At 37.3% G+C, this 13,390-nt stretch overlaps 1 protein-coding gene across 2 annotated transcripts in view; it reads right to left on the reverse strand.

Moving 5' to 3' along the window:
* Positions 1 to 4,567, reverse strand: part of si:dkey-40c11.2 (drebrin) — a 33,582-nt gene extending 29,015 nt beyond the window's left edge. For both annotated transcript variants that reach the window (XM_058775472.1, XM_058775471.1), the window contains exon 1: positions 4,241 to 4,567. In XM_058775472.1, coding sequence (XP_058631455.1) covers positions 4,241 to 4,326 — 86 coding nt within the window. In that variant the 5' untranslated portion in view covers positions 4,327 to 4,567. The remainder of the gene's footprint in view (positions 1 to 4,240) is intronic.
* Positions 4,568 to 13,390: the final 8,823 nt, after the last annotated feature.

The raw sequence follows: 13,390 nt of genomic DNA on the forward strand, positions 1-13,390 counted from the left end.
GAGATGTAAAGACCTAAGCCACACTGAACCTGAGCTCTGTTACTTCATTACATGCAGGTGAGTTCCTCAAAAAACATCACTTTATCACCATGGAAGGACATATGTATGTGCACCATACAGTAAGTTAACAGTTGCATCTTTACTCTGTGAAAAGGTTAAAGGACAGTGGCTGAATCCCTCTTTGTCTAAAGGGGGCTGAAGCCACCTTCAAGATTCAAATGTCACAAATGTGGCTTCTCGTCATAACCTCCTACAAAGCTCACTGGAATGAATTCTGCCACGCCTTCACAGTTTTCTATCTGTTCCAGTCCAGTCACATCCCTCAGGAGTTGTCTTGAGCTGTCTGCCTAAGACTTAGGATGACAAATTCAAACTGAGCGCAATAAATCCCTGCCAATATAAGAACAATATGTTATGGCTTACAACCAAAACAATATGTTATGAAATGTATACTTCTTACAAAACCAGATAATCACACTGTCTTGTATCTCATATCATTTCTTGTACTGCAGGGCACTTCTGGACCACAAAACCAGTCATAAGGGTCTTTTCTTTTTTTTTTTAAATTAAGATGTATACATAATCTAAAAGCTGAATAAATAATATACATTCCATTGATGTATGGCTTGCTAGAATAGGACAATATTTGGCCGAGATACAACTGTTTGAAAATCTGGAATCTGAGTGTGCAAAAAAATCTAAATATTGAGAAAATCATTGTCCAAATTAAGTCCTTAGCAATGCATATTACTAATCAAAAATTAAGTTATCAGAAATATTTATGGTAGAAAATGTACAAATTACCTTATCTTATCCTATATACACTATATTGCTAAAAGTATTGGGTCACCCCCTTCTAATGAACAGGTTTGACTACTTTAGTCATTTCCATAAGTACAAATCTTAATGTTTAAGCATATAATGATATTCTAGGGAATTGTGTGCTTCTAATTTTAAAGCAACAGTTTGGACCCTTTTCTATTCTAACATGACAATGCCTCTGTGTATAAGGCAAGGTTAAAAAAGAAATGATTGATTTAGTCAGTGTGGAAGAACTTGACTGGTCTGCAGAAAGCCAAGTCCTAATCCAAGCTGAACACCTCTGGTGTGACTTTAAATGCAGATCTTGAGCCAAAAACTCTTTACCAAACACCAATGACTTGTACATATGGGTACAGTCATTTTAGACACTTCCAAAACTGTTGCAACAGAGATGAAAATACAATTTTTAAATACATGAATTATGTTTCCATCTTTGTTGCCACAGTTTTGGAAGTGCCTATTTCTGTTCTAAAGAAGGGGGTGTCCCAATACGTTTGTCCATATAGTGTATGTACAAGTCATTGGTGTTTGGTAAAGAGTTTTTGGCTCAAGATCTGCATTTAAAGTCACACCAGAGATGTTCAGCTTGGATTAGGACTTGGCTTTCTGCAGACCAGTCAAGTTCTTCCACACTGACTAAATCAATCATTTATTTTTTAACCTTGCCTTATACACAGAGGCATTGTCATGTTAGAATAGAAAAGGGTCCTGTCCAAACTGTTGCTTTAAAATTAGAAGCACACAATTCCCTAGAATATCATTATATGCTTAAACATTAAGATTTGTATTCATGGAAATTACTAAAGTAGTCAAACCTGTTCATTAGAAGGAGGTGACCCAATACTTTTGGCAATATAGTGTATATATATATATATATATATATATATATATTGTTTTTCATTTATGCAGTTATGCACCATAATAGAATATAGTCAAGTAGAAGTACACAAACATACTGTATACTGTGAATGACTTGAAAGTAACAGTTTTTAATTATGAACTAAAAAAATATATTTAATTGGCAAATAACTTTATTTTTTCAATAAACAAAGTTTTGTAAATTACCAAAACCCCATATCATGTAAAAACTGCCAACAGCAGAAGCTTTTTCTCATTCTAGTGTGCTCAAAGTGCATCTGAACAGCTCAATAAGTCATTGACGCCAATTGTTCAGAGCACAAAAGTACAGAGATAAGAGATAACTGTTGTAGAGAAGTACGAGTTTCCCCTTTTGCTAAAAATTCACAGGTCTTTTGTCACTTCTTACATTCAGCATCTGCTTATGGGCCATTTAAAGTGACTTGACATGTCAAAATGACAAACCCTCACCATCACTGTTCCAGCTGTCAATAGACAGAACCATGCAGTACATGAATGGGCCTGATAGGCTTGTAAAGCCTAAAGGCGTCAGCAACTGTTTCTGAGCACGTTTCCACGGTGATTAAGCATGTGGAAAAACAGAATGGGTGCTGCCTGGATCATTTAGGAAGCCACTGACGGGCGTTTGCAGGAATTAGCCTGAGCCTGCTGAAATACAGGAGAGACAATGACACGGCTGATATAACAAACGTGAGTTGCCAAGATCTGACAGAGGAAAGACACTGCAGGACTTCTGAACTGTCAGATCAGGGGTTGTCAAAGTTGGAACAAATGTATATCCAAGCTGATACATGCAGATAATAATGAAACACCTATAATTACTCTCACCTTTGTAATGTGTTCAATGAGTACTTTAAAGCCAACAAAAGATGACATCATATAGTGGAGAAGGCGGCAAGTGGGAACAGGCTATTAACTTCTTCTTGAAATGAACAAGAACATATGTATTCAGTTTCTGAAAAAGGTGTCTCTAATCATGTGGGTGTCCACTTAAGTGCAAACCACACTGTAAACTACTACTCTCTGCACAAGCACGAAGCTGAGGCAGAATATAACTTCATGACATCATGGTAGAAAGTCACAAATGAAAGGGGCTGGTTGGTCTCTTTACATCATTCAACCCAAAATGCACACACACATACATGCGCACAGAATGAGGAACCAGGAAAAAACTTTGAATCATTTTATAGGCCAATAAATGGTTCCATTTTCTAGAACACTGAGCCAGCTGATTTTAAGGGTCCAAAAACGAACTTCTGGGAACACTATTGTTTTCATTAGGATTATTATTATTAGCCTATACGTTTTCTACCTTACAACTTAATATACAGAAAAACCCACAAATGGTAGAAACATAAAATAGAGGTGGAGCTATGGAGCAAAAAATGTATTTACCCCCTTTTTATTTCTGCCAAGGACATTTTTCCACCATATTGGATTTTCAAAAACCTACTTTTGCAAACTTGTCCTTGGTTTGTGACTGTCTTTACCTATAATTTGTCTGTACCATATTTTGCATATGTGCAATCTGGAGTGCAACATATTCTGATCATCAAAATATGATGATATTATACATAAAGAATGTAGAGCACAGGATTTAATAAAATGTATTTTAAATAACTTTAAGAAATGCATGCAGAAACTTACTCTGAGGAGACCTCAGAAATTTGGTTGGGCTCGGCCAGTTGGCTGTGCTATAAAATGGTATTTAAAATAACTTTATGATTTTGAAACGATAATTAAATCTGACATGTCTTTGACCAATTGTGCGATTGCCATTAAACAGAGTCTACTTCAGTACTTGAGTGAAAGACATGTAAATGCATGCAGCTTCATTATATACGTAATTATTTTGAATGCATTGGTCTGAACATACATAGGTCAAAATCCAACAGTTTGTAAAGCCTACAGGTTACAAGATTGTGTTTCCACCCTAATAATTTGTGCTTGTACCTATATACAGTAACCTACCGCAATTGAGCTAATTTGCATACAGGTAAACACTAAGGGAGAAATGGAAGGAGAAGCGTCATATCAAGCACTTCCACAAGAACATAACTTTCCGTTCAAACTCGTATTTTTTTTTTTTTAAACACCTTCAGTGACCTAAATCTTCAGCAATGGGGGATAGGCTTGAGGGAAGTGGCCTTTGCTTCCCACAAAAAGTACTCTGTAAACAAAATACTTCCAGAGTTATAGGAGAGTAATACTCTACATTTTTGCAGTGTTGAACATGTTTCAACTTTCTTAGCACAGTGCAAAACTTCAGTGCATTTAAATGTTTATTATTCAAAACGTAGGCTAAATAACAACGAAATCTGACGACATTAAAAAGCAACTGCGCAATATCATTTACAAAGCATCAGCACGTCTACGGTTGCGTTTCAAAACCAAATCCGCTCCCTACCTAGACAACATTCAGATTTGTTGCTCATGTGATAATTAAAAATGTTGCTCGCGCCTGTGACGCCCAAAAATGCAGTCTAGACAAGCAGCTCGCTAAGACTGAGAAACAACTAATAAGTAATGTTTACTGTACCAGTTGGTGGATGCTCGCGGGTTGAGGACGTCTTCTTTAGCGGTCAGCAGAGACAGGCTGTACGTGTCCAAGTTAATCGCTCTCATCCTGATGCTGGAGTGTTTCTATGTACTCCACAAACCAGTGCACTTCAACACACGTTTTGTGTCACTAGCAAACAAGCAGTTCCTTTATCCAAAGTTGCATTCAGTGAGTTTTGCAGGCGATGTGTAACTTCTGAAAGTGAAGGGCTGTTGCAGTTGGAGTTGGAGGTGGAGGCGAACACTGCTGATGTGCATCAGTCCTGCTGGAAAACTTCATGAAGAGGAATCTCTCCAAAAGCTCCACCTCCTGCTCTGAGGGGAAAAAACACCACTGCTGTTGCACAATTTCAGTTTATCTCGGTTGCTGCTAACATGAATTACAGATCGTGGTATGTACGGTCACATTAAAACAATTTGGAGGTAACATAATTGAATATACTTTTTATATTCTAGACTTTTTAAACACAAGGACGCATTTGAAAATGGTTTTATGGGCATTCTTGTTGAGTTAGGTCATGAGATGTCCGCATTTTAAGCTATCTTGGATTTTAGTGCATACTATTTTTTAGAGGTTTTCGAACTTTTTGAGGCCATATTTACCTTTTAAGTATACAGACCCATAATGTTTATATGTTTGCAAAATTAAATAATTGGCTTTTATATCCTACACTGAATCTCAACCAAAACAGATTATTTAAATATTATCATTTGAAAATTAATTATTTATAAGTTGACAGTGTACTTTTAGTGTAGATAACTCCCCCTCAAAAAACTTTATGCAGATTTGTGTTTTATTTCTCACTGTTACTATGGATGTCAATAAAATAGAAAAAGCAGAATGCAACAGTAATAATGTCAAATGTATTTATTTTTTTTTTTTTTGTTCACAATCAAATTACAATTAACATATTTAGTTAACATTTTAAGTCAAGACATTAACATTGACAGCCCTAAAATCCTCCAGCGCCCCCATGCAGCCGATCGCAGAATCAAGTTTATTTTAACAAAGTTTGGGAGGAACCTGTTCGGATAATCCAACCAATCATCGGAAAAAGCCTTTCTCACCTCTCTATTCAGTGACAGGTTCCAGCATCCCAACCCAACACCTCTCTCTCAGCCAGCCAGGGAAGTTCAGAGGAGTCCTTTGGGTTTGTTCCAAATCTCAAGCTTGAAGCCCTCCTTGAGGACAGCAAGCCAAATATGCTTATTCTTTACCCCTTTCTATTACATGTGAACTTGTGAAACCCCTGTTTGTGTAAAGCTTTAGTACTTAATTAGTCTTTTTGTTCTTATTTTCATTCTTTTCCTGGATTCCATAAAAGACAGAAATCATGGACACAAAAAGAACATCTATACAACTCTGCAAATTCAGTCAAAATGTTTAGATCTTTGCTCCTGTTTTGTGCTAATGTTTGAAGCGTAGCAGTGAATGAGGGTGAGTTTGGTTGGAAGTCCACTGGTCCTGCACTGACACGCTATTGAGCTGCCAGTCTCTCTTTGTACAGGCTTCCTGTGAGCAGTCTTTGGAGCGCTTGGCAGCCAGCTGAGAAGCCGTTTACAGTGCATTGATCTCTGGAGGGACCCTTGTCTCAGCAGGGCCGATTTCATGGGAACTGAACTTGATGTAGTCTCCTTTAAACTGGCTTTGTTGTTTTTGAAAATGCAATGCTTAGTATAATGTATTTCAGGTAATAAAATGTTATAGTTTTAGTTATAGTTAACTTTTATAACCATACTATATGCAAAAAACACTTTTCAACAAAACACTTTGAAAATTTCCTCTTGCCTTTTTTTTAATCTGTTACCTCTTAAAATGTTTTATGCTTTTCGTGTTGTCTGATCTAGAGTACAGTTTTGTCTGTTATTATTGTTTCAGATCTATTTCTTACAAAATATGTTCATGATTGTACAGTGCATAGGATTAAACAAAATGATGAAAAATGTTTAAAGGTTAAAATACCCTCATTGACCCACAGGAGAAGAGAAGTTTAGTCTTCATACTTTACTGACGTCAGTTCAACATTGCTCTTAGGAATCAGGAGTTAGGAATTACCCACTCATTCGCTTCCACACACACACACAGCCGTGAACGCAAACTGAACCCACATCTTCCTCTGTCTGGCTCTTTAAACATTACATCATCTATCTTTATGGTTTAATTAATTCATGTTGTAGAGCTCTGCTAGTGAAGAGCCCCCATTGCTTGTCTAAAACTCTGTGTTTAAGGGTAGATGTGCACTAGAGCACAGATCCCAGCTTAAATCGCTGGAGCCCCCTAAAACATCCTCTTTGGGGGCATGTGTGAGGGTTTATGGCACATGGTCTGAAACAAACGGGTGCCAAAATGTCCAAATTCCTTCATGATCTCAGCAGCTTCCTGCCTCATGTTGCTTTCCCTGTTGACAGATTTGAATGTTATGCTGTTGTGTTTGACATGACACCACGTCTGGTATTTCCTTTGAGTGACACGAGAGATTGTTTAAGATGCTGTGCTGTTAAGAGAATTATAAAGTGCTGTTTATTTGAGAGGAATACATTTAGCACTGGAATAATGTTATTTAAAACAGAGTAAACGCAAAATGGAGGATGAAGCCCTCATGTGGTTTCTAAATGTTCTGACTGTACCTGATAAAACCTATTGTCATATACAATTCAACAAATGTGTTTTATATACCTTGGCCTTTCTAGAATTTTTCAAACTGAGGTCCAGGGGCCCCTAGTAAGTGGTGGAAGGGTACAAAAAATAAGTGAGAAAAAAAAGGAAAAAAAAAAGATTTTACAAATTGCTTTTCTAGGAATGCCAAAGTTTCCATATTTACTTCAAGATATTAATTAAATGTTTAATGTATTCACACAATGTATTTACATAATCTGATAATATAACCATTTCATGCTACTTTCTAAAGACTGTCTGAAATCAGATCATAAGATGAACAGCAATTATTTATCTTATTGACAGCCCAAGTTTTTACAGAAAGAGAGAATTTGTGAGGAAAAACAGAGAAACCTTTCTTTTCAGGTTCAAACATTTAAGAGTACTCTAAAGGTGTGGTCACATTTACCGTTGCTCTGTGAAATCCAGTCATTGCATTGGGAATCCACACATTTTGGGAGTGTCACATGAGTGCAAAAAAGTTCCCCACACAGATTTCACTGGTCACACTCACAAAGGAGTTACTTTCATACCAAGCAGCTTTCTGCTGGTCAGCGCAACACATTTGCGTGACCAACCTGAATATGAGCAAAATCTGTGTGGGAAAATTCTCCCTAAAGTTCTGATTCCAGTCATTGCTATTGAAATGACTGGATTTTGGCAACAGCATTTTGCAGAGAAAAGGTAAATGCAACCTCACCTTAATATGGATATTAAAAAAAAGGATTGCAGTCAACAAAGTAAATATTACAAGGCTTAATCATTTGCTTTGGAAATCTGACAGTTATTCAGCTGAGGAAAAATATTGTCTATTACAAATTGTCAGTCAATAGTCTATTTATGGTGGCCTTGGCATCGAAAAGTTTGAAAACCTTGCTCTACTATTGTGTAACGCCTCATAGTTTCATTAAAAGTGAAATGCATTGCACAAAGAAATAACATTCAAGACCATTCTGTCTGTTACAGTGTTGGCATATTTGTCCGCCTTTACATCTTGAACACATGCAGTGCACACACACTGTCATGCTTCAATCTGTTTAGACCTGAAAGAGATGTCAAAGTTCAACACACCAAAGATATATGCCTTTAGTCCAGGCTTATAGCTTGACCTCTGCCCTCTCATAGTCATTACTCTTTTTCATCATATGTTTTCTGTTAGCCTTGCTTCTCTCCATCCCTTTCAAGCATCCAGCATTTCATCAACCTTTCCTAGACTTTTGATACTGTGTTTTCATCTCTGAATGCATTATCTTAAGTAAATGCTAGCATTATCAGCACTGACTTCCTGGGAATTCATTACCTTTTGGAATGCCTACATGTTGAAGACACACAGCATATTTGCCATATCATATGTAGCTGTACTATGTCAGGTTTCACAAAAAAATGTCTGTGAAAAATTTCAACCCTACTCTTTTCATACCAATTTATACATTTGAAAAACTGTCACAGTTTAAGTTATGAATTTATTTAGCTCAATAAGCATTGAGTTATATGCAGGCAAAGATTTGTAATTGGGGGAGGAAAACGTTTACTTCAAGGGTTTGGATTTCAGTGTTGTAAGCAGTATGTGTTTGCTTTCTCATGACATAATGACATTAAAAGGTCAAACAATGCTTGCTACGTTTTTCAGTATTATCACATTCTTGTGAGGAGGCTTCAAGGAACATCCTCCACTGGGTTCCAGTCTGTTTACACAGCCATTATTTAGTGCTGTGCTCATTACACCAGAAGATGAAGATCTCATGCTTTCGTTGTCACAGTCTGAACTCCCACATGTGGCACGCTTGAGCGTGTTAATTACATTTTCCATTCATGTACATCACAACAATTGAGGCCCAAGTATGATGTTTTTTTTTTTCTTCTTCTTTGACAGGAAGAGTTGGATGTTATGCAAATTGCTCACAGCAGGTGGGGTGTTTGTATGGATGATTAAGGCCAAATAACATATTTTAAAGATATGTAAACACAGACGCCAACTGCCAACGTTCTGCCAGGTTAAACACACACAACGTGTGCTATTGCGTTGGAACATCGGTAACCGTAGCCTACTACAGAGCACATAGAGCAGTCAGCTATGTTTCCATCACCCTCTTTTTATGCGCATTTTATTGCATCAGAAACGAGTGGTGGAAACGCCAAATTTCTTAATTCGCAAAAAAGTTACACTCGTTTGAGGTGGATTTTGACTTGTGCAAAAAAAGGGTTAATGCTAACAATGGGAGATGGAAATGCATTTTGCAAATAAATTCCGCATGAGTATTCAAAAAAGTCATGTGACTAACTGACTAACCAGTGGACTGATCTCTCCTTGCATAGCAATGAACTGAAATGTTACGTCATCAAAGTATTTCTTTATAATTGTCTCCCAGATTGGTCTGCCACCAGTACCACTTCCTATAGGCAGAGTACGCAGTTTGCGTAGGGAACCAACTCCCAGGGGGGCGCCAGGTTGCTCCAAAACAAACAAACAAACAAACAAAAAAACGTGATGCGCCATTTCCCTCAACTATGCCCGTGAAAAGACATCAGCAATCCAGCGCCAAGAAAAGAAAAGAAAAGAGGAAGAAAAAAAAAGATGAAAACTAAGAACTTTCAGGTAACGTAACATTCATAATCCTGTGAAACTTTTTTGGGTGTTGAGATAAATAACGTGTTTTAATGTTGGTAATAATTTCACTACCACCAACACATCTAATATTCTCTCCGAGTTTCCATGTTCCCTTAGGAAAGTTAGCCATGGTTTTAACACTAATAAAAAAATAAAAAATCATGGTAGCCATGGTAACCGCAAATTAACCATTGTTTTGTTACTTCAAATAATAATATACAAAGAAGTATTATGATATATATATATATAGAAACAAATCTAAGCCAACAACAGCCTTTAAAATGACTTAAAATACATTATATATAAAAACAATGAGGCAACCCTGCTGAAAAAAAACAATAGAACCATCACAGAAAATCCTACCATCACAAATGAATCACAAATACCATTACAAACATTACAAACCATCAACTTTTAACCATTAAAATCATTTTAAAAAATGGTTTTCTGTAGTGTGTTTTGGGACATATTCCATTAGGATTTATTGGTTTTAACAAGCCACCAACAGAAGGTGACCAATTACCAGTAGAGACCAACAGGGTCCATTATGTTTCCATTAAAACCAATACAAGTCCCATTATAACCTGTAATACCTGTCTACCACGACTGCGTTCCCAAACAGCTAGCATTCATCTCCGAAAGCAAAACCACACTTATTGTGTTTTAAATTCTCAATTTAGGATGGAAACTTGGCTAATGTAGTCCTCAATAGGAATCTGCGCTATCGGGAATTTCGTGTGAAGGACACATAAAGTGAAACATTTTCAAACACAGCCATTTAGGCTAATTTCTGATTTAGTGCCCCTTGTGGCAATGCTGATAATCCATAGCACACTAGTGATACATTTCACAACATAAACGACACATACAGGTGCATCTCAATAAATTAGAATGTTGTGGAAAAGTTCATTTATTTCAGTAATTCAACTCAAATTGTGAAACTCGTGTATTAAATAAATTAAATGCACACAGACTGAAGTAGTTTAAGTCTTTGGTTCTTTTAATTGTGATGATTTTGGCTCACATTTGACAAAAACCCACCAATTCACTATCTCAACAAATTAGAATATGGTGACATGCCAATCAGCTAATTAACTCAAAACACCTGCAAAGGTTTCCTGAGCCTTCAAAATGGTCTCTCAGTTTGGTTCACTAGACTACACAATCATGGGGAAGACTGCTGATCTGACAGTTGTCCAGAAGACAATCATTGACACCCTTCACAAGGAGGGTAAGCCACAAACATTCATTGCCAAAGAAGCTGGCTGTTCACAGAGTGCTGTATCCAAGCATGTTAACAGAAAGTTGAGTGGAAGGAAAAAGTGTGGAAGAAAAAGATGCACAACCAACCAAGAGAACCACGGCCTTATGAGGATTGTCAAGCAAAATCGATTCAAGAATTTGGTTAAACTTCACAAGGAATGGACTGAGGCTGGGGTCAAGGCATCAAGAGCCACCACACAGAGACGTGTCAAAGAATTTGGCTACAGTTGTCCTCTCCTGAACCACAGACAACATCAGAGACGTCTTACCTGGGCTAAGGAGAAGAAGAACTGGACTGTTGCCCAGTGGTCCAAAGTCCTCTTTTCAGATGAGAGCAAGTTTTGTATTTCATTTGGAAACCATGGTCCTAGAGTCTGAAGGAAGGGTGGAGAAGCTCATAGCCCAAGTTGCTTGAAGTCCAGTGTTAAGTTTCCAGTCTGTGATGATTTGGGGTGCAATGTCATCTGCTGGTGTTGGTCCATTGTGTTTTTTGAAAACCAAAGTCACTGCACCCGTTTACCAAGAAATTTTGGAGCACTTCATGCTTCCTTCTGCTTACCAGCTTTTTGAAGATGCTGGTTTCATTTTCCAGCAGGATTTGGCACCTGCCCACACTGCCAAAAGCACCAAAAGTTGGTTAAATGACCATGGTGTTGGTGTGCTTGACTGGCCAGCAAACTCACCAGACCTGAACCCCATCTAGAGAATCTATGGGGTATTGTCAGGAGGAAAATGAGAAACAAGAGATCAAAAAATGCAGATGAGCTGAAGGCCACTGTCAAAGAAACCTGGGCTTCCATACCACCTCAGCAGTGCCACAAACTGATCACCTCCATGCCACGACGAATTGAGGCAGTAATTAAAGCAAAAGGAGCCCCTACCAAGTATTGAGTACATATACAGTAAATGAACATACTTTCCAGGAGGCCAACAATTCATTAAAAAAAATTTTTTTATTGGTCTTATGAAGTATTCTAATTTGTTGAGATAGTGAATTGGTGGATTTTTGTTAAATGTGAGCCAAAATCATCACAATTAAAAGAACCAAAAGACTTAAACTACTTCAGTCTGTGTACATTGAATTTATTTAATACACAAGTTTCACAATTTGAGTTGAAGTACTGAAATAAATGAACTTTTCCACGACATTCTAATTTATTGAGATGCACCTGTATATGGAATCGAGTTTGCATGGTAGTTTGTTTCTCCACCACAATTAATGTGATAAACTAAAGTGCATTGAGAAACGGAAAGAGGGAAAACCAGCTAGAGTGCTGTGATCTTGATTTCACAAGATAAATAAGCAGAAAACCTGCAAAAACCCGCAGAGAGACTACAACTGTCAGTGTACAAAGATTTGAAGGGAAGAAAAACATATTTCATCAGTGGCTGGTACTTTAACAAAGCCAAGATGATCTCTTGACAACATTACCTAATAATAACAGCGGTCCAACATAAGCCTGATTACATAAGACATTACCGACACAGAAGAGACAGAAAATAATAAAATAGGTTTGTAGAGTCACTAATGTTACAAAGGCACATGGTTTAGTTAATATTTTGAAAATATTACTGGTTACTGCACCTTTGCTACATTTTTTCAGGCAACATCCATTGCTGTTTTGGTGTCTCTGCAGCTCGAAGGATATACAGCCTCTGAATTTGCAGTGTGTTTCTGAACTTCACAATTGATTGTCTGACTGGTATGATTTACACTGTGCAGTCCAGTGGCAGTTTATTTATCTGTAACATATAGCTGAACGATTGCATGCAAAGAAAGACTAAACATACCCAGCAATTTGAGTCTTTTGCTTTCAGAACAATTGCCCTTCACCCTGTATTTAGACATAAGGACCTCACTAATGTAGAGGAATTTGTTATAAGATGAAGGGGTGAGTGAGTCTAGGCATTCCGTTCCTGTTGGGAATGTCTGTGACTTTGCTCTGCTGATTCCAGTAATGGTTTTGGACTTGGGGCAACACATTTATTGAAGAATAACTTTGAGGAATTCCATTCTGGGCAATAAAATCTTAAGAGCAACTGAATGTTCATGTTCTTCTCAGTTAACCCAATCAATCTATGGTCTTATTACATCTGAGACATTACATTAAACAGATCTTTAAAGAAAAGTTTAATGGAGAAAATGAACCATACTGTGGCAGCCATTTGTGAGATGTTTGCTAGCTGCAAAAGATCAAATATATTCCATTACGTTCACCTTTTAGGGCATTTTATTGGTGTGAAGGGAAAAATGTGGGAGAGTGGGATAAGACCATGCTCTCATGGAAGAGGAATGCAGTGGCAAGGTCAGGTAGAATTAACACTTATGCAACTTATTATAACAATATAATGTTTTTGAAAAACATTAGTGCCAGTGTAAAAAAAAAAAAAAGAAGCATAACATTTCAGGCACTCTTCAGAATTTTATTTAGTTCAGAAACAATACTGTATTGCACATTCTGTTATATAATACAAACTTTTCTAGATATCCAGCATGGAGACTTTTTAGAGTTGCTCAATTACTGCCATAAGACCACATTGTGCTTTTTATACAGCGTTTCTGGCCGTCATGAATAAAACCATGGCACCACCAAACACATCAG

Source organism: Onychostoma macrolepis, chromosome 05 (assembly GCF_012432095.1).
Source record: "Onychostoma macrolepis isolate SWU-2019 chromosome 05, ASM1243209v1, whole genome shotgun sequence".
NCBI lineage: Eukaryota > Metazoa > Chordata > Actinopteri > Cypriniformes > Cyprinidae > Onychostoma > Onychostoma macrolepis.